Source organism: Saxophila tyrrhenica, assembly GCF_035928015.1.
Source record: "Saxophila tyrrhenica strain CCFEE 5935 chromosome Unknown scaffold_6, whole genome shotgun sequence".
Taxonomy (NCBI): Eukaryota; Fungi; Ascomycota; class Dothideomycetes; order Mycosphaerellales; family Extremaceae; genus Saxophila; species Saxophila tyrrhenica.
This window is the reverse complement of record NW_027041738.1, coordinates 492,350-513,612: the sequence shown is the minus strand read 5'-3', so window position 1 is coordinate 513,612 and position 21,263 is coordinate 492,350. Positions and strand designations below refer to the sequence as shown.

At 55.3% G+C, this 21,263-nt stretch overlaps 8 protein-coding genes across 8 annotated transcripts; 5 read left to right on the top strand and 3 right to left on the bottom strand.

Annotated features, from left to right (window-relative positions):
• Nucleotides 1-345: 345 nt before the first annotated feature.
• Nucleotides 346-960, bottom strand: LTR77_004248 (uncharacterized protein; the record flags this gene model as incomplete). Its single annotated transcript, XM_064801502.1, has 2 exons — nt 346-639; nt 781-960. 2 exons carry the CDS (start codon nt 958-960, stop codon nt 346-348), a joined length of 474 nt encoding a protein of 157 aa, XP_064660132.1.
• A 274-nt stretch (nt 961-1,234) lies between these two features.
• RSM25 (mitochondrial ribosomal small subunit component) lies at nt 1,235-2,156 on the bottom strand (the record flags this gene model as incomplete). Its single annotated transcript, XM_064801501.1, has 2 exons — nt 1,235-1,652; nt 1,717-2,156. 2 exons carry the CDS (start codon nt 2,154-2,156, stop codon nt 1,235-1,237), a joined length of 858 nt encoding a protein of 285 aa, XP_064660131.1.
• A 4,705-nt stretch (nt 2,157-6,861) lies between these two features.
• Nucleotides 6,862-8,750, top strand: PTC2 (Protein phosphatase 2C 2; the record flags this gene model as incomplete). The annotated part of the gene is made up of 6 exons (XM_064801500.1): nt 6,862-6,897; nt 7,044-7,362; nt 7,423-7,496; nt 7,550-7,841; nt 7,894-8,149; nt 8,288-8,750. 6 exons carry the CDS (start codon nt 6,862-6,864, stop codon nt 8,748-8,750), a joined length of 1,440 nt encoding a protein of 479 aa, XP_064660130.1.
• Nucleotides 8,751-9,577: 827 nt separating this feature from the next.
• On the top strand, nt 9,578-10,864 carry PCT1 (choline-phosphate cytidylyltransferase; the record flags this gene model as incomplete). The annotated part of the gene is made up of 1 exon (XM_064801499.1): nt 9,578-10,864. The coding sequence occupies one exon, from the start codon at nt 9,578-9,580 to the stop codon at nt 10,862-10,864; it is 1,287 nt and encodes a 428-aa protein (XP_064660129.1).
• Nucleotides 10,865-13,207: 2,343 nt separating this feature from the next.
• On the top strand, nt 13,208-15,091 carry SOK1 (Protein SOSEKI 1; the record flags this gene model as incomplete). The annotated part of the gene is made up of 2 exons (XM_064801498.1): nt 13,208-13,253; nt 13,311-15,091. 2 exons carry the CDS (start codon nt 13,208-13,210, stop codon nt 15,089-15,091), a joined length of 1,827 nt encoding a protein of 608 aa, XP_064660128.1.
• A 650-nt stretch (nt 15,092-15,741) lies between these two features.
• On the top strand, nt 15,742-16,341 carry GUK1 (guanylate kinase; the record flags this gene model as incomplete). The annotated part of the gene is made up of 1 exon (XM_064801497.1): nt 15,742-16,341. The coding sequence occupies one exon, from the start codon at nt 15,742-15,744 to the stop codon at nt 16,339-16,341; it is 600 nt and encodes a 199-aa protein (XP_064660127.1).
• Nucleotides 16,342-17,492: 1,151 nt separating this feature from the next.
• On the top strand, nt 17,493-19,427 carry LTR77_004242 (uncharacterized protein; the record flags this gene model as incomplete). Its single annotated transcript, XM_064801496.1, has 3 exons — nt 17,493-17,532; nt 17,599-17,747; nt 17,805-19,427. The coding sequence occupies 3 exons, from the start codon at nt 17,493-17,495 to the stop codon at nt 19,425-19,427; spliced, it is 1,812 nt and encodes a 603-aa protein (XP_064660126.1).
• Nucleotides 19,428-19,577: 150 nt separating this feature from the next.
• On the bottom strand, nt 19,578-21,004 carry LTR77_004241 (uncharacterized protein; the record flags this gene model as incomplete). Its single annotated transcript, XM_064801495.1, has 4 exons — nt 19,578-19,761; nt 19,816-19,921; nt 19,973-20,833; nt 20,893-21,004. 4 exons carry the CDS (start codon nt 21,002-21,004, stop codon nt 19,578-19,580), a joined length of 1,263 nt encoding a protein of 420 aa, XP_064660125.1.
• Between the last annotated feature and the right edge of the window lie 259 nt (nt 21,005-21,263).

Below are 21,263 nucleotides of genomic sequence, written 5' to 3'. Positions count from 1 at the left end.
GAAGGTTTTTACGTTAACTTCTCACCCCGTTCTGTTTGTGAGGTTGCTATTTGTTAGAAGCAAACCATATGCATGCGGTGTCTCAGATTCTGGAAAACAGGAACGATAGTGCAAGTGAGAAAATGAAGTTTGAGTGGGATGGGTCAAGGATGTATCGCCGCGTAGCCTCTTGCCTCTTATCCCCTCTGCGTCGACGAACCCTTCGCATACCTCCCGCATCTTGATCTGTCCCTCGCGTGTCCGATCAGAGACACTATCGGCCTCTCAGCTCCGGTTACCAGCCCAGCGACCATCCAACTTTGCCAGCACCTTCCTCTGATCTTCGACAAGCTTCACCACTTCGAGTCAGAATACGCCCCTCAACCTCCTCACTAACGAGAACAGAACATCGAGTACCACTTCCTCGGCGCCAAATCCAGTCCCATCACCAATCATCATGTTGATGTTGGGCCTCCAGTCGCGATGCGTATCTTCCAGAAAGCAAAGCAAGTTCGGCCAATGCGGAATCATGCCCATAGCATTGTATTCGAGATTGGTAACAAAAAGGCGAGCGTACTTTCGGAGGCGTACGTGGCTACGCTTGAGGTTGCTGAAGTCGTAGTCGCGAACTTCGGCCAAGAAGTCGCATCTGTTGTAGAACTAGGGTGGGCATAGGTTGTTAGTGCATATCTTCAGGTGACCAGGCAAGAGTAAGCTCGTTTCGTCGATACCAACTCTGCTTCTTTGCGGGAGGATGCAGAACCAAGTAATAGGAGTAGGTTCAGGAGCTGATGTACGTACAATTGGGGTGGTCTCTGCGCGGACCTGCTTGCTGACTTGAAGCAGGCCAGGCTCCGCAATACTGGTTCCTTGTAGGATGATGACTTCCTCGACGACAGCGTACTTGTAGATCTCGTCCCTAAGCTCGCGGGACAAACGGAAGAGTGGTGAGGCCGCGGTAGCTGCAGTATTGACCGCCATGTTGAATGGTACAGCTCGAATTTGGCGGTGCACAATGTTCTGCGGCCTAGTAGTACACAGTTAGACAATGCATCAACAGAAGTGCAATCTAGGTGCGGCAACGACAACGGCAAGGCGTTGTCAGTTGCAGTGGTGGTTCGAGAGTTATCTTGAGGTGTCGAATTTCGTATTTCAGTGCGTGTGGACGTGCGGCGAGGCAGAATTCAAGTAACCCGATGGGGAAGGACCGGAACCGGAATGGCGATGCATGTGATAATGTAAAATTCGGGTGGCACTAAGGATGTATCGCGGCATCTCCTCTCGCCCGCTGGCCCCTCTGCGTCGACGGAATGCTTTCTTTCACCACTTCAAGCTCCTCCGCCGATCCTTCACCCAGTTCCGGTGTCATCTCATCCTCAGCCTCCTCTGTACCAACACCAGTATAAGCACTGCCCTGGATCTGCTTGAGCGCTGCGGTCTCCCGAATAGCCCATTCCTTCCAGTCCTCGTACGCCTTGTCTTCGAGTTGCATGCCAATTTCCAACGGTCCGAGACCGAAGAAAGCACCCACACTCTGCGCCTCTTCTCGTGCGACTCGCTGTTCAGTTTCCTGGAAATGTCGGACGCGGTAGAGCTCTTTTCGCGCTTGGTCGTAGGCAGCTGCTGAGCTCAAAGGGGTATGTGTTAAGAGCCATTGCTGCCGTTGTATCACCCTGGCAGCCCGAGAGTGGTTAGAGATAGCTCGCGACAGCGATACCATTAATGTGAATGACTTACGCCTCCCCGTTCAACGGCCGCGCAGCCTGCGTGTCCATAATTATCTCCCAATCGTCCTCCGTCCTCCCACGTTTATCTCTCGTCTTCCGCCTTGGCCGGTTTAACGAAACATCAAGCTCGATGCCCCAGTCCCATCGTTCCCGGTCCCTGCCATCGTTCTCAAGCACCACTCGTGGTCTTGCCAGCTCCCAAGGATGGTCATTGAAGTATTCCCATCGTAGCTTGTCCTCTTGGTATGTGAGATTGACCGGTGTGAAGATGCGGGATGATCGCTTGCCGGGCTTCTGCGCGCGTTTGAGGACGGGACGAGTAAGCTTCGAAGAGGGAGGCGTGGTTTGGATGGTTGCTAGCCAGGGAGGGGGGTAGGTGTGCCGTGTGTTGTTGAGAATCTGGGTGGCCTGGGTGTGGACACGCGAGGCCGCGTGGTTCAGTCGGCCCATTGAGGCGGTGGAAGATGCGTGGACAATGAGGTGGTGTAACGAACTGTACGTGTATGTTGCTCGCAATGAATGAAGTCTTCGGGGGTTTCCCGCAATGTCTTGGCAATATGGGTTCAATCTTGGAGGACATCTTCCTCTCTCGCTAGAAGCGCACGACAATTACGCGACAAGGGCACAGGTATTAGGAGGAAGTATCATGCCATTGCGATGCTGAGAGAGCAACTGGCACGATGCGGTCCGCTTCATGTTCCTCCTCAACACCCTCTTTCGACCCAAGAGCTTGCCGAGCCCCTCGACGATAGCAGCATGTTCCCGTGCAATCACCCAACAAAAGCGTACAACGGAAGGAAAGAAAAGAAGGTGGACAAAGTCCTCATCCGACGGCGATGACATCAGAAGAGGTGGGCACCAGCGCAGGCCTGATGGTGAATGGGAGCTGGAGAAGGCCTTCATCAGTGCATTGGCCGCCGCAGGATCCTGCAGACAACGCGCAAGGACAGAGAGGCTGAAACCTGCCCACGCCAATCGTCGGTGCGGAGGGCAGGCATCGCGAGCTTTCTCGACAATCAGTCCGCGCAGGCAAGGTCTAAACATTGCTCTACCCCCGGCACCTAGAGTGGCGATATCGCGCGACGAGTACAGAGAGCTGGCGAACACATATCACAGTCCTTCAGATCTCTGGGAGCAGCCCGGTTACCATCCACCGCAAGATCGCCGCCCGACAGCGACTACACAACCCCCGAGAGACCATGTGCGTCTCGCTCCACGTATAGTTGTGCCCCCGGAGCAGGAGTCCACGCCTCTACACGCGGACCGTGTTGTTCTTCCGCCCGAGAACGAGCCCCATGCAGCAAAGATCCGAGGTCTGGAGCGACTGATTAGCGAGAGTTGTTTGGGCGAGAGCACAAACGAAATCTGGAACCTCTACAGTTCCACAAACCCACGCAGTCCTCGCTATCTTAGTGAAACAGCTGTGCATCGCCTTTTCCGCCATCTTGCATGGGTGGAGTTCAAGGACATCGCCAGCAGCAAACGATACATCGAATTTCTGGACGAAGCCATCGAGGCAGGGATCCAACCGACGGCACATGAGTGGAACTCTGCAATCGCTTTTGCGGGCCGGTGGGCAAGAAAAGTGACGGCGGAAGAAGTCAAGTCTGCGGTCAAGACATGGATGCGAATGGAGACTACGGGAAAGGGTGTGAAGCCCACCCATGCTACTTTCAACATCCTATTCGACATTGCATCGAGAGCTGGACGCTTTGCCTTGGCCGACACGATCATCAGTGAGCTCAAGGCGCGGAAGATGCCATTGAATAGATACTACCGCACCAGTATGATCCACTACGCGGGGCTTCGACAAGATGGTGAAGGTGTACGTGCAGCTTTTCGTGAGCTTGTGAATGCTGGTGAGATTGTGGACACGGCAGTCATGAACTGTGTCATCTTGGCACTAGTACGTGCCCGCGAGCTACCAAGCGCTGAGAATGTCTTTCAGAGGATGAAGACGCTGCATGCCGAGAAGTCCGACACTTCTGTCAGCCCACGGGACTGGCGTCAAGAACGGAGGCTAGGTCGTCGACTAGACTATGCTGCCAGCGTCTTGCGCCTCGAGAAGGCGGACCACGAATCGTCTTTCTTTGGTTCACGGTATTCTAACGAAGAGCACAAAGAGGCGGTCCAGCGAGAAGCACCCATACATCCTAATGCTCGCACTTGCCGGATCCTGCTCAAGCAAAATTGTCTTGCGACAGGCAATCTTGACAGGGTGAATGAGCTCATCGCCGAGATGCGAAGCGAGATGTACGGCGGCAAGGTCCACGGCAGCGTGTATCTTGAGCTTTTCGCCGGCTTCTGGCGGTGGGGGGGACACGGGTACACGGCTTGGAGTCGTCTCAGCCTGGAGCGTTACTGGGATGAATTCTTGCAGGCTGTGGAACGGGACAAGCGCCATTCTCCTGCCGCACCTCCTGCTACGGAGGATGAGCGCAGTGAGCCGAAAGAGAAGGATGACGCGTCTGCTTACTCGCCTTTCGCCTCAGGGGAAGGCAGCAGTACTAACGACCAGCACCATTCGCCCAGTGACTCCAGAACGGATAACGCCTCCCAACAATCCTACTCTCCCTTCACCAAGACGACCAGCATCGCGGAAGGCAACAAAGCCGCGTCAACGCAGTATCAAGATGAAGACATCCCCTACGAAGACCGACCAGTGCAGTTCTCCCCCTTCCTCTGCATGAGAGCAATCTACGCTTTCTACAAGTGTGCTGGAGCCAAGAAAGTGCTTGCTGTGTGGAAGCAGATCCAGGAGCACTGGACGGATATGAGTGAGGATGACAGGGTGAAGGTCGAGGAACATGTGAGGAAGGCTGTTGGTGACGACTATACATTGTAATCGCTTCTATAGAGGGGGCATGTAGATATAACGTACAACAAGCTGTCGATAAGGAGCCTTGACACTGTGCACGTGAGAGCGCACCCAAATCGCTACTTGGTCTGTGCTGCAGTCGCGACTTCCACCTTACAGCTCTTTCAGCACCGTGTTTCCAGGTCCTCTTACTCTTTTCTTGACGACATCTCTTCTCGCGAAAGCTACCTTTTATCATCCAGCACTTGGTTTCGTCGCTTAAATCGACGTTGGTTCTCAAAACACGTGAGGCTCTGACGTTCGACCATGATCCGTCTTCACAACACGAACCATCAGCTGCGTTTGCGCCTGGGCGGGCAGAGGTAACACTTCTCTCACTAGGAAGCCCTTCACGCGGACGACGTAGTCATGGCGGGTGGCAAGCGACGCAATGGGGGTGAAAGAATCGATATCGACTTCACCCTGCGACGAGTCTTTGGCAAAGACAGCTTCAGGTAAGGCATGATTCAGCATCTGCTGTACTTCAAAGAGCTGAGTCTGAGTACTGACATCTATCACCCAGACCGACTCAGCGAGAAGTCATCACGGCTGCTCTCGAGGGCAACGACGTCTTCCTGCAGGCTGCGACCAGCTTCGGCAAGAGTCTTTGCTTTCAACTTCCCGCTGTTGTGGACTATGGCATCACAATCGTTGTATCGCCGTTACTGGCGCTGATGAACAACCAAATCGCTGCTCTCAGAGCTGCCAGCATCCAGGTGGCCACCATCAATAGCACCACGAATCTCAACGTCAAGAATGCTATCCTGGATGATCTCAAGAGTGGCCATCCACGGACAAGGCTGTTGTACGTCACGCCGGAGTACTGTACCTTGGACTACTTCCAGAGACTTTTACGGATCGTCTACGAGCAACGTGAACTAGCTCGTATCGCCATTGACGAGGCCCACTGCATATCTGAATGGGGCCATGACTTTCGACCCAGCTTTAAAGCCCTCTCCTTCTTCAAAAGAGAGTTTCCCGACGTACCGATGATCTGCTGCACTGCTACAGCCACCAGCCGCGTTCGAGACGATGTGATCGGTACTCTGGGCCTCGATGTGGCAAAGCTGAAGAGCTATACCATGACCACGAGCCGGCCGAATCTTCACTACGAAGTCCGCTTCAAGTGTGACGAAGAGGACCACTACGATGACTTTCTGCAGTGGCTACGAGCCGCACACAGACGGAGAGCCAGCAATCCCACACGCTCCCAGGAGCTCAGTCAGCGGAGTGAACGACCGTCAAGCATACCCGGCATCATCTATACCCTCTTCCGGAAAGACACAGAACTGCTGGCTTCCCGTCTTCAGGCTGACGGCATTGGTGCAAAGGCCTACCACGCCGGCCTCACCACTGAGCAGAAAGACGACCATCTCCATGGATGGGTTCTCAACAAGGAAGGTTACGATGTCATCGTGGCTACCACAGCGTTCGGTATGGGTATCGACAAGGAGAACGTTCGGTTTGTGGTGCATTGGCAGATGCCGAAGTCCTTCGAGGGCTTCTATCAAGAAGCTGGACGTGCAGGCAGAGACGGGAAAGCCAGCATCTGCATCCTCTACTACAGCCGCGAAGACCGGGATCGAGCTGCTCAGATGATGGCACGGGAGCAGGAGAGGAATGGTCGCAATGCCTCGAATGGAGCGGGCCCACAGGCGATGATCAACCGGGGGCAGAGTCTCCAAGCTTTGATCAAGTATTGCGAGACCGTGGAAAAGTGCCGACACAACATGATTTGCGACTACTTTGGCGATGAGAGCAATGCGAAGTGTGACTATGCATGTGACTGGCACAAGGACAAGAAGGCGCTGGCGAGAGCAAAGGAAAAGGGGCTGGCGAGTGAAGAGTGGTGTCTCACGCAGTTGCAGGCGGGTGCTTATGATGATTACTGAGTGACGAGGACAACGTCCATAGATATAATCATATATAGATATAGATGGTGGTGGTGTTGGTGTAGTCAGAAAAGCAAAGGCCGCTTCCGGTCTAGCCAGCATCGAAAACGCCAAGACCAGGCGATTTTGCGTCACTGGCTCGACTGGCTTCTGCTTTGGAACCGTCGTCAGTGTCACCCTCTTCCTCCCTACCGCTCTTCCACCCGCTCCGCCGCCTGCCTCCGCTCCGCTCGTGTCACACCACCGAGAACTTCTGCCATACTGGACGGCAAACACGCTCACCTTTGTCCAGGGCTTTCACCTCCCTCTCCAACACCTTCCCCACCTCGCCAATCTCGCCTAACAACGACCTTCGAGACCAGCCCACCGCGACACCCACACAGCCTCTTGGCTTCGATAGGCCAATATGGGTCAGACACTCAGTGAGCCCGTGGTCGAGAAGGTATGATATCCCAACTTCACACTGTCTCGCTGAATCAGCACCACGGCACCATCCTTTTGCCCGCGGGGGGCGACCGCAAAAGCTGGGAAGAAGCGAGAATGCGCGCTACTATTGACAGACCCTACTAACACGTGTATGCGGTACAGAAATCAGACGAAGGCCAAGATGACCGAGTCGCCTTCGGCGTCAGCGCCATGCAGGGCTGGCGGATAAGCATGGAGGACGCCCACGCCGCGGTCCTGGACTTACAAGCGCTGGAAGACGGCGAGGAGCTGAAGCCCGCGGACATCGACGTGCGGATATCGTATTTCGGCGTCTATGACGGACATGGAGGCGACAAGGTGGCGCTGTATACGGGCGAACATCTGCACAACATCATCGCGAAGCAGGAGAGCTTCAAGAACAAGGACTTTGAGCAGGCGCTGAAGGATGGGTTTCTGGCGATTGATCGGGCTATACTTAGTGGTGTGTGCTTGCTCTGGTGGAAAAAAGAACATATCGGTGCTGACAGATGCGCTCTGCTAGATCCAAAGTACGAGGAGGAAGTCTCTGGCTGCACGGCTTCCGTGGGCATCGTCACGCACGACAAGATCTACGTGGTATGTTCGAGTACGCGCTATGAGAGGATAACAGAGGAAGCTAATTCGTGCAGGGCAACTCTGGCGACTCGAGATCGGTGCTGGGTATCAAGGGCCGCGCGAAACCACTCTCATTCGACCACAAACCGCAGAACGAAGGCGAGAAGGCGCGTATATGTGCAGCGGGCGGCTTTGTTGACTTCGGCCGTGTCAATGGCAACCTCGCGCTCAGCAGAGCGATCGGCGACTTCGAGTTCAAGAAGAGCGCAGACCTACCTCCGGAGCAGCAGATCGTCACAGCCTTCCCGGACGTGACGGTGCACGAGTTCACAGACGACGATGAGTTCCTGGTCATTGCATGCGATGGTATGTGCGGAGAGACATCAAAGGAGGAAGAATCATAGCTAATCTCCAGCAGGCATCTGGGACTGCCAATCCTCACAAGCTGTGATCGAGTTCGTACGAAGAGGCATCGCAGCCAAACAAGAGCTCCACGCAATCTGCGAGAACATGATGGACAACTGCCTCGCATCGAACAGCGACACGGGCGGTGTAGGCTGCGACAATATGACTATGGTCGTGATTGCGCTGCTGAATGGGAAGTCGAAGGAAGACTGGTACAAGATGGTTGGAGATCGCGTGGCGAACGGAGACGGACCATGCGCTCCTCCAGAGTATGGCAAGTCATCCTCACCCACGCCCTCCGATGAATAGCAAGCGGCCACTGTGGCGCGCCATCTTTGCGTCCGTGCGTTGCATCGAGGGTACTCCCCTGTAGAAACTTATGCTGACTACCTTGCAGCTGAGTTTAGAGGACCTGGCACACATCATCACTTCGACGACTCACCTGACGACTATGAGATGGATATGGATCAGCGGACGCGCTTCATTGGTGGCAGACAGGGGCGCATCATTCTACTTGGCGACGGCACAGAGATTTCTGTGGGAGGACCTCACGACGACGATGGCGATATCGATATGGAGGACCGAGGTGAAGCTGAGGAGGCGGAAGAGAAAGATCTGGACGAGCAGGTACAGAAGGATGGAGCAAATCCTTCCACAAACGGCGAAACGGACAGGAGTACACGGGAAGAGACACCAGCACCAGGCTCATCGCTAGACGGTAGAGACACAGCATCTGCAGAGAAAGTGGAGGAGGCGAGTAAGCAGCAGGAGGAAGGCGGCCAGCAGAGTGAGCCGAAGATGTCTGCCGCTACGGACTCGGCGGATACAGAGACTACCAAGAACGCCGCGGAACACAAGGAGTCGAAGTAGGGCTCGCGCTCCTCATCTCACGGCGGCGGCATCAGTGGAATACGATTTGATACCCTCAGTCTTGCGCTCCGACCTCCGACATCAACTGTTTCACGACGTTCACATCCACGTTCTCCCAGAGGCCGCGGCGTTCGCAGAGTCTCGCCGCAGAGCTCTCCGTGACCCGTTCTCGTCATGGCTGGTGGATGCGTATACGAATGACGAGGCGATGGAGCATGTTGGCTCAGACCTAGACGTGGACAGCAGGGCGGTGCATTTTCCTTCTTCCTCCCTTACCAGTGGTGCATGGATCCTTTTTCCGAGCGTGTGGAGTTAGGCTGTCTGTGTCTCGGCGGTACCGTTATGTTGATAAATGATTATGCTCACCCATCTTGACTCCTTTCAAAGTCTACCTACATGTGTGCAGTGGTAAAGAAGAGGTGAGGTTGAAGTCGCCTCGTGCCTGAGGATAAGGGCAGGTCGTGCCAGCTTTTTCCAGGAAGTCCAGACCTTGGAAGGAGGCTGAGAGATGCAGGTTGACGTTGCGCGACGTAGCGGCCAAGAGCTTACCGGCAGGCTTTCGCAGGTGAATATCGGCCTGTTATCTTGACTCGAATTCTCCTTTATGTCTCTGCATATTGTGACATTCATTTGAGAAGGAGGATTACCTGGAACACGTGCATCGAGACATTGGTCTGGATTCATCAAGCCCAAGCTCAGCTGCACGGACGCGCCCAGATCGCGCCTTCGTCCAAAAAGTTGGGCAGGAGTTCGAGGTTGCCATTGATACCTACATCCCTCCCTACGACACCTACGCTTTCGTCCCAGGGCGATCCACATAACCTACGATGGCTCCCAAACGAAAGCGAGCGGGCACCGCCTCCAAAGACCCCTCGGACGCTGCCCAGCCCAGCTCGCGAGATGCATCAGGAGAGGACACTACAGACCCCGTACTCGAGGATGTAAAGGAGAGGAAGTCGATGGATCCACCAGCTAAAAGACCACGATCCACCCGATCGGCTTCCAACGCGAAGCAGCCCTCAGCATCACCCGCCAATGGCCACCAGCGCCGTCCCAGTCACAGCGCGCAGATGCCTGCCAATGCCTTTGCTGAGGGAGGCGGAGAGAATGGAGAAGCTGGGGACAACATGCGCATGTCTGCTCCACCGCCTGCAGGCGCTATTGACCCAGTGGGCTACAAGACGAACCCGCCTCCGAAGGACAGACCGGTCCGCGTGTATGCGGATGGTGTCTTTGACCTCTTCCATCTGGGGCACATGAGGGTGCTGCAGCAGGCCAAGACAGCCTTCCCGGACACCTGGCTCATTGTCGGTGTAACGGGCGACACGGAGACGCACAAGCGAAAGGGTCTGACCGTCATGTCGGCCAAAGAACGCGCCGAATCTCTCAGACACTGCCGCTGGGTAGACGAGGTCATTGAGGATTGCCCTTGGGTCATCACCGTCGAGTTCCTCGAAAAGCACCAAGTCGACTACGTCGCGCACGACGACCTACCCTACGGCGCCAGCGAAGGCGACGACATCTACAAACCCATCAAAGAAAAAGGCATGTTCCTGGTCACCCAGCGCACGGAGGGCGTCAGCACGACCGGCATCATCACCAAGATCGTACGCGACTACGAGCAATACGTCGGCCGGCAGCTGAAGCGCGGCACCTCCCGCCAAGAGCTCAATGTCAGCTGGTTGAAGAAGAACGAGCTGGACATCAAACGCCATGTCTCCGAGCTGAGGGACACCATCCGCACGAACTGGACCACGACCGGGCAGGAGTTGAGCAGGGACCTGAAGCAGTTCTGGACGCCGAGCAGGCCGAACAGTCCTGCGCCGAGCTTGCGGAACGGCACGCCTGGTAGTGTGAGGGCCAGCAGCGCGAAGAGTCCGCTTGGTAGAGGCAGGAATGGGGACTTTGCGGCTGGGTATGCGATGGGTTTGATTGGGGGTGTGAAGAGCTGGATGGAAGGGAGTCGGAGGAGGAATTTGAGCGATTCCAGGGCGCAGAGTCCGAGTGGGGATGGGGAGAGTGAGGATAGTAGTAATGGGGAGGGCAAGGAGGAGGGGAGGGGTAGGAAGGGGAAGGGTGGGGATGAGGCGGAGAAGATGGAGGTGGAGACCTGAGAGGAGGCTGATGGGTGGAAGAGGCAATGGGTCGGTTGGGCGAAGCCGTTTAGACTGGGGTGTAGGACGTTTTAATCATTGTACACATTGAGCTTCTTGAGTGGTCGAACCTGACTTTGGAGGTAACGTGGGCTTGATCCTAAACTGAAACCTCTGGCTAGAAGTGAGGCGTAGAGGCGGAGGTCGTGCCATTGGCCCCATTCACCCGCAAGCTGCCAACACGGTAACAACGACATCCTTCCAGTAGATCAGAACGAGGCGTATGACGGATCTTCTCGCAAACAATCTCATCTTGCCAACGAGGATAATGTAGCCTTTTCTAATGCAATCGGATCCGAGAGAGAAGACTTCGTCAATCGTTCAAACTCTGAACGGTGGGCCGCCTTCTCTGTCGCTTGTCTGCTCGTCCAGCAGCAGCACTGTCACCCACCACCGATGCTCTTCCTCCACGCTAGGACAGATTGAACATTGAGAGAGGACCAGCATATATTAAATTGTCAGGAGACCGCGAGACTCAATCTTCCCGCGATAGCCGTTCATCACAGATGCCGCATGCGCCGAGGCATATGCTGCCAGTCCCATCAGGAAGCCCAAAGAAGTACCCGCTGCAAAAGCTAACAGAGTTAGGATATGCACAGTCGGAGCGCTGGCCAAAAGCACAGTCGACGAGGTCCGGGTGAAGGGGGTACAGCACAGAAGATGGCAATGCTATGGTAAACGCCGGACGGCGAGTCAGCCTTTATATCACCCGCATGGCCATCCTGGTTGATATCCCCGTTTGTCGACGTCTACGCCTGGCCTCCCCGCCGCGCTGGGACGAGGTTGCAAGGCAAAGAGGAAGGCGAGATGAACGCGGGATTAGAGTACGGCTAGCGGCAAGGCCATCTCCAAGAAGCTTAGCTCTTGCCTGGCTCAGCCAGCACACTCTGGATATCTCAGACAATTGGAAGCCATTGGCCCCAACTCCTCCGACACACTGCACCACGACACCAGTACGACCAGCGCAACGCCTTGCCACAGCCCGTGGCGACCGACGTCGTGTCCACTCGTTCGATCTGGTCAAACCACGCTCCTTCAACGCCGACAGTACAAAAGGTAAGTCCCGCCGCTGCGCGCTTGGCTGCATCTGCATCTGCAACCTCAAGGGGGCCGAATCTAAAATCTAAAAATTGCACCTCACTCCTGCCCGGCCCCCGTCATCATATGCTGCGGACGGCCTCCGAGACAACACTTCGGCTCTGAGCGTCTGCCAGAGGATGCACCTTCGTGGTGTGTTTCCGCCACACTCACCATTCTCCATTCCCCCTGATGCGCCGCACCAAATGCCAAAAAGCTTGCCTTGCATCATGCACAACACACTCCCTTCAGTGGCATTGAGAGCCAAGTACAACCTACTCTCTTACACTCACCACTGCACTTGCTCCTTCTGCAACACCTAAGATTTGGCCTTGCCACAACAGCAAGCGCTGCACTCCTGCGCAACACGCTCTTTCTGCCCTATTTCTCATGGCCTTTGTTCATTCTAACACATCTAGCTTGTAGCCCGCAGCAGGTCCTTACGTTCCAGCACTTCTCTACGAACCACAGCAAGGTCGAAACACAATCCGCCAGAGTCGTACCCGCAACGGCACGGCCGACAAGCACGTTGAGAGACCTCACCTTTGTGCCAGCACGCAGTAAGCCACCGTTCCCCAAAGCTCACCCACACCTCACGCAAATGTTTTATGTGATTTCTGCCCTACGCAATAGGGCCACAATCGCACTTCACAATGTGCTACAATCTCACCAACACAAACTGGCACAAGTTTGCTGGATTCAGCAAAACTCGCGACAGAACAGAAAGCTGACTGTCTTCCTACAGACTTCCTTGCAACGCACCTCAATCGCAGCAGAATACCACAGCTTACAGCAACAGCTCTTCCCAGCATCGACCGTACACCGAAGCAGCCTACCTTACCGCGACCATCAGTTGTACTTGTTCCTGGGCAGGATTGAATGGCAGAGTGTACCAAACACTAGGGTTGTCCGGCCGAGCTACGACAGACGACAGTCACCATGTACCCACCTTCCAACAATCACAATGTTGGTGTCGACGAACACTCGACACCTCCGAGCTCGCAATCACACCCGCCGTCGACGGCTTCAGGCGGCAATGAGAGCATAATAGCAGACCGTAGCAGGCCGCTGCACCCAGTGACTTCAACAATAGGGTCACGAGAGGGAGTACCACCTGGTCAGCAGTCGCCAACGATATCGGAGACACGAACCTGCGACCAACCACTTCTACCACACCCACAACAACCTTCCTCCTGGCCAATGACGACAACAACAACCGAACGATCGATGCATGACCCTTCTTTCCTGATCGAAGAGTTTATGGGCGTGGAAGGTGCTGCATACGCAGAATGCTTTCGTGGTCCAACTGAGCAGCCTCCAATTACGCCAGACTCCCTTGCAGAGCTCGACATGCCACGGATCATCAACAACCCGAAGCTGCGGAACGATTGCAACTTTGACCGCGAGCTCCATTTCAGGCCCAATCTAGATGGCCCCAAGGGCAAGCAAAAGATGAAATCCGCAGAGGACTACTGGAAGGCACTGGAGGCTGAGCTCTTCATCTATGGGATGGTGCACCGGCAGAGGCGAGATCCATCGCAGGCAGCGAACGAGGCATATTGGCGAGGTGTGCTCGCCTCTAGCTCGAAGCGGCTACCACAGGTCTTCCACACCATCCGTGACATCCTCAAGTCGCTCGTGCCCGACTGCGATCAGAAGGCCATCCTTGAGCGGCTAGACGTGGACCTCATCATGCAGGAGATCATGAACGGCGTGTGTGATCTTATCGACCTTGGCAGCTGGCTGGCGAAAGTTCTGAAGAACCACTGCGCTCCGATGCGTGATGGCATGGTGGATGCAATGGAGAAGGAGATCAAGCGAGGGGCGTCGGAAGAGAAGCCGGGGAAGCTCGTGAACGGCATCCGGCAGCTGCTGAACATTCTTGAGGCCATGAAGTTGGACGTGGCGAACCACCAGATCCGGCACATGCGGCCACTGCTCGTGGAAGACACATTCAATTTCCTGCGCAAGTACAATGCTCATCGGATATCGCTTGGCAAGATCGATGCGAAGAAACCCAAAGATTGGCTGGAAGAAGAGCGCCAGGTCATAGCGTCCGACGGAGGGGACTCTAGCACTCTGGACGTGTTGGTGTCTGCTCTTCTGAGGCGCCTGATCTTCTCCGAGCAGTTCGTGCACCCACAGACATTCTACCTCGACGTGGAAAGGCTGCGTGGGATGCGTCAGGATCTTCACACCAGCATCTACCACCTCATCTGCAGGGACGTTCTGATCGCGATGGCCGGCCCCAACATTCTGACCAACGAGCTTTTGCAGGCTGCTAACGCGCTGCACATCACGGTCTCAGCCATCGTGGGCGTGTCTGGACGCTTCAGGGATCGATTGAACAACATTGCAGCAGAGATCATGCGGATAGTACTGCTGCTCGAAGGGCGTAGCTTGCCTTTCGATGCTACATTGCTGGATTTCATCGAGCAGCAGCTCGACTTCGATCTCGCCATCTCTTCTCCTGCGTTTCAGAAGCATGGTCAGGATCTCTTCGACAGGCTTGTGCCGAGCTTGCAGAGAAGCGTGCAGCAAAATGTCAGACTGTCGGCGTTGCAGCTGCAAGACACCCTGCTACCATCAGTAGCACCAACAGCCCCGACCCAGCTGCTTGGCTTTGGTGCAGTGTTGGCGCCCGCCCCAGGTACACAGCTGTGCGACCCCAACGACGACTCCATCCGCCGCTTCACGCATCTTCTCGCCTTGCATTGGCAGATATGGGCTGATCTGGTGTACACCGACCGACCAGCGTGTAACGGCAGTCCGTCGCCAGACAACGATGATGCATCTGTGTCGTCCCTCCCGGCTTCATCTACGGTACCGATTGCGCACGCGGTCTATGCTCCTGGCCGCAAATGGCTACCAACTGCTGTCGCAGTCGTTGAGGTACCAACCACTGGTCTTCCAACACCTGCTTCTTCGCCAGCCCCAGAAGAAGAAGAGCCTTCACCCACGACGTCTCCTCGCCCCAGACCGAAAGCGCGGAACTCAATCTCTGCGCCTGTATCTACACCAGCAGCTCAACCCTCCTCACCCAACCAGCAGGCCGGGCACGAGCGCAAGCCGTCCAAGGACACCAAGATCAAGAGGCAGCCAGCCTCGTGAATTTTCACCACTCTCACACCACCACACTTCGTCAGTGCAGCAGCGACAAGCCTGCAGCACTGCACCGTGTACATACCCACCATTTCTACTTGCCCAGAGAGACTCAGAACCTGTTTATCAATAAAGCGCGGCGTTTGTGGGCCTACTTGCATCAAAAAGCCGGACTGGGATCGGGTGCATAGAGCACGCGCCCGGATGTCTGGATGGTGGCATTATTGTTTTGTTAAGAGAGAATGGATACCCCAATGGTCGTCGGCATGTGGCATGCGGCATGGGCGTTTATGGGTGTAATGTTAGTTGCTTGTGATAGTGTGACAGTACTCACTGTCAAGAACAAATCATCATGAGACTAGTCAGTATCATCACTGTCGTTCGGTTTTCTGCTTGTGACATGCTGTAGTCAGCCGTGCATCCTATCGCTTGAAAAATCGCCAGCAGTCTGGACCGCTCCGCTGCCTCTTCCATGTGCCAAGCATCCAAACTCGAGTCATCTTCAACACAGCTGCTCAACCAAAGCAAGACTCATACTCCCACTCGACTTTGACAGTTTGCCGTGAATGCTCCTCAAACCACGTCAGCTTCACTGCTTGACGACCAAAACACTCCCACATCTCCTCCAACCAACTGCAACCCGCTTCTATACCACAACCATGGCACCCACCTCCACCTCCACGCCCACCGCCCTCCGCCCCATCGTCGTCTCCGGCCCCAGCGGCTCCGGCAAATCCACCCTCCTCAAACGCCTCTTCGACGCCTACCCCACCCGCTTCGGCTTCAGCATCTCGCACACCACGCGCGCGCCCCGCGGCACCGAGCAGGACGGCGTGGAATACCACTTCACCACGCGCGAGGCCTTCACGTCCATGGTCGCGCGCGGGGAGTTCATCGAGCACGCGCAGTTCGGGAGTAACCTGTACGGCACGTCCGTCGCTGCGGTCAAAGAGGTGAGAGAGGGGGGCAAGTGCTGTATTCTGGACATTGAGATGGAAGGGGTCAAGCAGGTTAAACGGACGGATTTGAATGCGCGGTTTGTGTTTTTGAAGCCCCCGAGTTTGGAGGTGTTGGAGCAGAGGTTGAGGGGACGGGGCACGGATGGGGAGGAGGCGGTGGTGGAGCGGTTGGCGCAGGCGGAGCGGGAGATGGAGTTTGGAGCGCAAGAGGGGGTTTGGGATCGCGTGGTGGTGAACGATGAGTTGGAGAGGGCTTGGGGGGAGTTTAGGGCGTTTTGTGTGCCGGATGAGCAGGGTTGAGGTGGACGAGAGCGAGGTCTTGATCTGGCCGGATAATGGAGAACGAAGAGATGCCTAAAGGTGGGTATACTGAGCGCGAGGACTTTGGCTACCGGTCATGAAGAATCAGAGCACGAAGTAAGGTCCTTCTATTGTCACCGTTTGAGATGCTGTGGTGTGGTACTACACTTCCACAAGCGATCTTGACGGCGCTCTTACAGCCCACAGCTCTAGAACCAGCAGATTTTACGGAAGAGGTGCCAGATGTGCTATTGGTGTTATCATGCATACACCTTAAGACCAGCATCTGCTTTAAACGCTTCCATTACTTCCAATTTCCATCTTCTGCCTCCAGTCAACTTCAACGGTTCATATCTGCTTACCTAACCTTACGCACGTCCCTTCTCCAGAATTCGTACATCTCGAACACGCTTCCTCTTCCTCCTTCTTTCTTCTTCATGAACCAAAGGTCTCCATATACCCTTGTAAGATCGCTGTTCCATCGATCCTAACACATTCCCGAGATGACCGAAATCGAGACGTCGCCTTTCTTAATCCTCCCGCTCGTGTCCTCTTTGGAGGTGTGGGTGTGGAGGTTCGCTTTCCGGCGCACATTCCCTTTGTCGTCTTGCTTCCCCTTTAAATATCTTGCTGAATGGCGGTCATGTATGCTGGAATTGACGGGCGAGCAGCCGCTTCGTGCGGCGGGCTATGCGTCGTGTGCTGGAGCGGCGCTTATGGCAGTACCAAACCATCGCTCGAGTCGAAGAGCACCTCCAACGCCTGTGGTACTTTCTGAGAAGGCATGGCGCTCTTTTTCTATCCTCAGCAGCTGGCTACTCGGCTGGCAAAGTTATCTTGAGTAGTGGTGTTGGCGCTGAGATGGACTCGAGTGGCTGTGTCTAGACTCTATGTTGCAGCCTGTACTCCGTACCTATGCAGGCAAGGTGCAGCCTCATGTCCAGTTTCCAATCATGTACCTTGTATATACCATTCCAATGTATTCACCAATGTTCACATCGCATTGAGGAATACCTTACAGCTGCTCCAGCCAAGGATATCACTCATCCGCGACCTGAAACGCGGCCTCTTTCCCGAGGCGTAGGAACTTTCGAAGCCAACCTGTCACCTTCCTGTGTCAACCAATGTCTAGATAGGCGTATTCAGTTGCAATGTCCGCTGTCAACGCTCCTGATGCTGGGAGCAAGTCGGGTAAGCATCCGTCGAGTGTAGGAAGTCAGCAGTCTGTAGCAAAGGCTAACGACGGGTTCCGAGCAGCGGCGAAGAAAAAGAAGAAGAGCAAGAGGAAGGCCAATGCCAAAGCAGAAGGAGGTGCGAAGGCTTCTGGGCCAAATGGCACGACGAACGGGCAATCAGTAGAGGCGGATGACGAAGAGGATGAGGACGATGGGGTAGACTCGCCTGTGGTGAGGCCACACTGCTTCTCACCCGCCTAGAGATAGCAAGGCTAATGCATAGCTCAGAAGACTGTTCTACCGAGTCACATCAACGACGAAGATACCCTACATATGCCATCCTCTCCGCCAGAGTCGATAGCGAGGGACGAAGAGCCGGCGGTGCGGAATGGCGGGCAGGAAGAGCAAGAGGAACCAGAGGCTCAAGAAGATGTAGAGGAGGATGAAGAGGAGACTAAGCAGGTGCCAGCTGCTCCAGAACAACCGACAGACACATCAGACCGCTTGCAGGCCATGCAAGAGGAACGGGACAGTCTTCGAGCAGAGGTCACACAGCTACGGCAATCGCTTGAATCGTTACAAGAAAAGCAGAACGAGGAGCTTTCTGGGGTAAAGGAGGAGCTGGCGCAGGTTGAGCAGGACAAAGAGCACGCTGAGACGCAGTACCGTAATCTGTTGGGCAAGGTGAACACAATCCGGTCACAACTCGGCGAGCGGTTGAAGGAGGACACCCGCAAGATTGAGGACCTGGAGAATACAAATGCTGGTGTGAGAGAAGAGAACGAAAGATTACAAGAGTCTGTCACCGAGCTGAATGGAAGACTGGAGGAGCAGGAGTCGGAGATTGAGAGCTTGCGAAGTCGCACGAGCTTATCTACGAGCAACTGGGCAAGAGAGCGGGATGATATGACCGCGAGGGAGGCATATGTAAGAGAAGAGTACGAAGTCACGAAGCAGGCAATGCAGGACTGGGAGATCTTGGCTACGGAAGAGCGCAGCAGAAGAGAGGCTCTGGAAGAGCAAACACAAGAGCTGGAAGAGCAACTGGAAGCGCAGCGAGAGGCGTACAACCGGATCAAGAACGATGCAGAGTCGCAATCCGATACTGTGGACAATCTGCAGCGGGCAATGCGGGATGTACAAGACGAGCGAAAGCGCGAGCTGAGAGAAATGGTCGAGCAGTCCCAGGCACAACTTGAGGATCTTCGCGCTCATGCCAAAACCGCCGAAGATAATGCTGCATCGCTCCGGCAGCAACTCTCCGAAACACAAAAGGAACTGGATCGCGCCTTGCCATTCGAGAAGGAAGTCAAGGAGAAGAACCTTCTTCTCGGCAAAGCCCGCCACGAGGCCGTTATCCTCAATGAGCACCTCGTCAAAGCGTTGCGGTTCTTGAAACGCGGTAAGCCGGAGGACAACGTCGACCGCAACCTGGTGACCAACTACCTCCTGCAGTTCTTGGCTCTGGACCGTAGTGATGCGAAGAAATTCCAGATTCTACAGTTGATTGCTGCTCTGCTGGGCTGGACTGAGGAGCAGAAGGAGCAGGCAGGGCTACTGCGGCAAGGTTCCTATGGTACGGGAAGCCTCCGTTTACCTATGTCGCCTTTCCGCAGAACACCAAGTACGCCTTCGCTCGGCACCGACTTTGTGCCCGAGAGTCCTGCTGGCGCAACGAGAGAGTCTCTTGCGGAGTTGTGGTCGGAGTTCCTGGAACGGGAAGCCGAAGCCGGAAGTGCTGGTGGTGCAAGCAGTCGACGAGGTAGTATGGCGAAGAGTCTGCGGAGCCCGAGTGCGACAGGCGTCACGAGCCCGACTGGTACTTTGCCCATCCTCGGCGGTAGGCAGAGCCCGGAGATCAAGAGGAAAGAGAGTGCGAGCGGTCAGACCACGAGGTCGGATTCTGGATGAGCTGCGCATAACTGCAGACATTGCATTGATACATGTACAAATTGTAGATCTACAGCATCTATGTCTAAGTCAACAAACCAGCCGCGAGGCTCTGGAACCCTCCTTGGAAGCCCGCCGCCGCTGCAGCATATGCGAAACATTCATCACGAATTACAGCTTGCTCCGCTCCTGCACCAGCGAGTAACTCTTTGGCTGACTCTCTAGCCAGCTCCTGTCGATCTGGTCTACGCTCTGGCAACCCGCGACGTTCATCATGATGTCGAAGTCCGCGAGGAGGGACTTCATGACGTGTCGCACACCGGTCGTGCCCATGATCGAGAGGCCCCAGACCCATCTGCGAAATCTTCAGCACTTGCAGAAATCAGAGTGGCATGGGTAGGTGACTTACAGTCTGCCGACGAAGACGAACTTCGCACCGAGCGCCAGCGCTTTGAAGACATCTGTCGCGCCTCGGACGCCGGAGTCGTACATGATGTATGTCTTGTCGCCAACAGCTAGACGGACCGTTAGCACTGAACACTGCGAATCGGAGAGGGTCCAACAACCATTGACAATGTTCTCCAACGCGTCCAGACTGGCAATGGCACCATCGACTTGCCGTCCGGCATGGTTGCTCACCACAATCCCATCACACCCCACCTCAACACACTTCCGCGCATCATCAACCCGCTGAATACCCTTGATCGCAAACGGCTTCCCGCCAGAGATCTCCTTCCACGTCTTGATCAACCACGGGATCTTCTCCCACGTATGCGCACGTCCGTGCCAGACATTATCAATCCACATCGCCCCTGCCTCCTTCGGCTGCGTCTTCGGATCGATCCCAGCCTCCTTCATCTTCTTCTGGAACACGGGATCCGAAAGCCCCAGATCCGCACCGATGCCTTTGTAGAACGCATAATCCGACGTGTTCACGTCATTGTGCCTCCAGCCCAGCTGCCATGTATCCACCGTCAGGATACACGCCGTGAACCCGCTGTCCCAAGCCCGCTTCAGCAGCGACACCGTCAGCTCGTCGTCGTGCGGCATATACAGCTGGAAGAACCTGGGCCCGGCTCCGTTCGCTTTCCCAACATCCTCAATCGGTTGCGACCCTGCCGTGGACAGACAGTACGGTAGATTCAGCTCCTTCGCTACCTGCGCCACCGGCAGCTCGCCTTCAGGATTATAGATCTTATTGATCCCAATCGGTGCGAAGCCAATCGGTGCGCTGACTTTGTGCCCGAAGATGGAGGTTTTGGTATCGCGTTTGTTGGTGTCTACGAGCATGCGCGGGAGCACTTTGTGCCGGTAGAAGGCCTGGCGGTTGGCGAGGTGGGTGAGGGATTGGCCCGCGTTGGAGGAGGCGTAGTACCAGCCGCCTTCGCTGAGTTTTTGTTCCGCGCGCTGTTCGAGTTTGTCTGGGTCTGTGGGGGGGAGGTGTTAATGGACGGGTGCGGGTGGGAGGGTGGATAGGGAGGAGTACCGGTGTTGAAGGGCGGTGTTACGCCTTCGTTCTCCGCCCAGAAGAGCTCGCGTTGGTAGCGGGCGTACTCGGGTGTGTTTCTGTGCTTCGGGTTCGGGGCGTTGGGATCCATTTTGCAGCGAGGAAAGACAGATGGCTTTGCTTTAATGAAGAGCAGTATCAAGGACGAAGTAGAGAAAGGATGGAAAACTTCAATTGTAATTACCTCTTTTTACGCATGGCACAGCTACGACGTTTCCACGCGTCCATTGACTGTTATGTCGTGCCGGTACTACCGGTGTTACATCATTAAGTCGACACACAGAGTTGGGAGTGAAGTCAGAGCGGTTGTGACCTCACAATTTCATCAACTTCGACCTCCGATGTCGAAG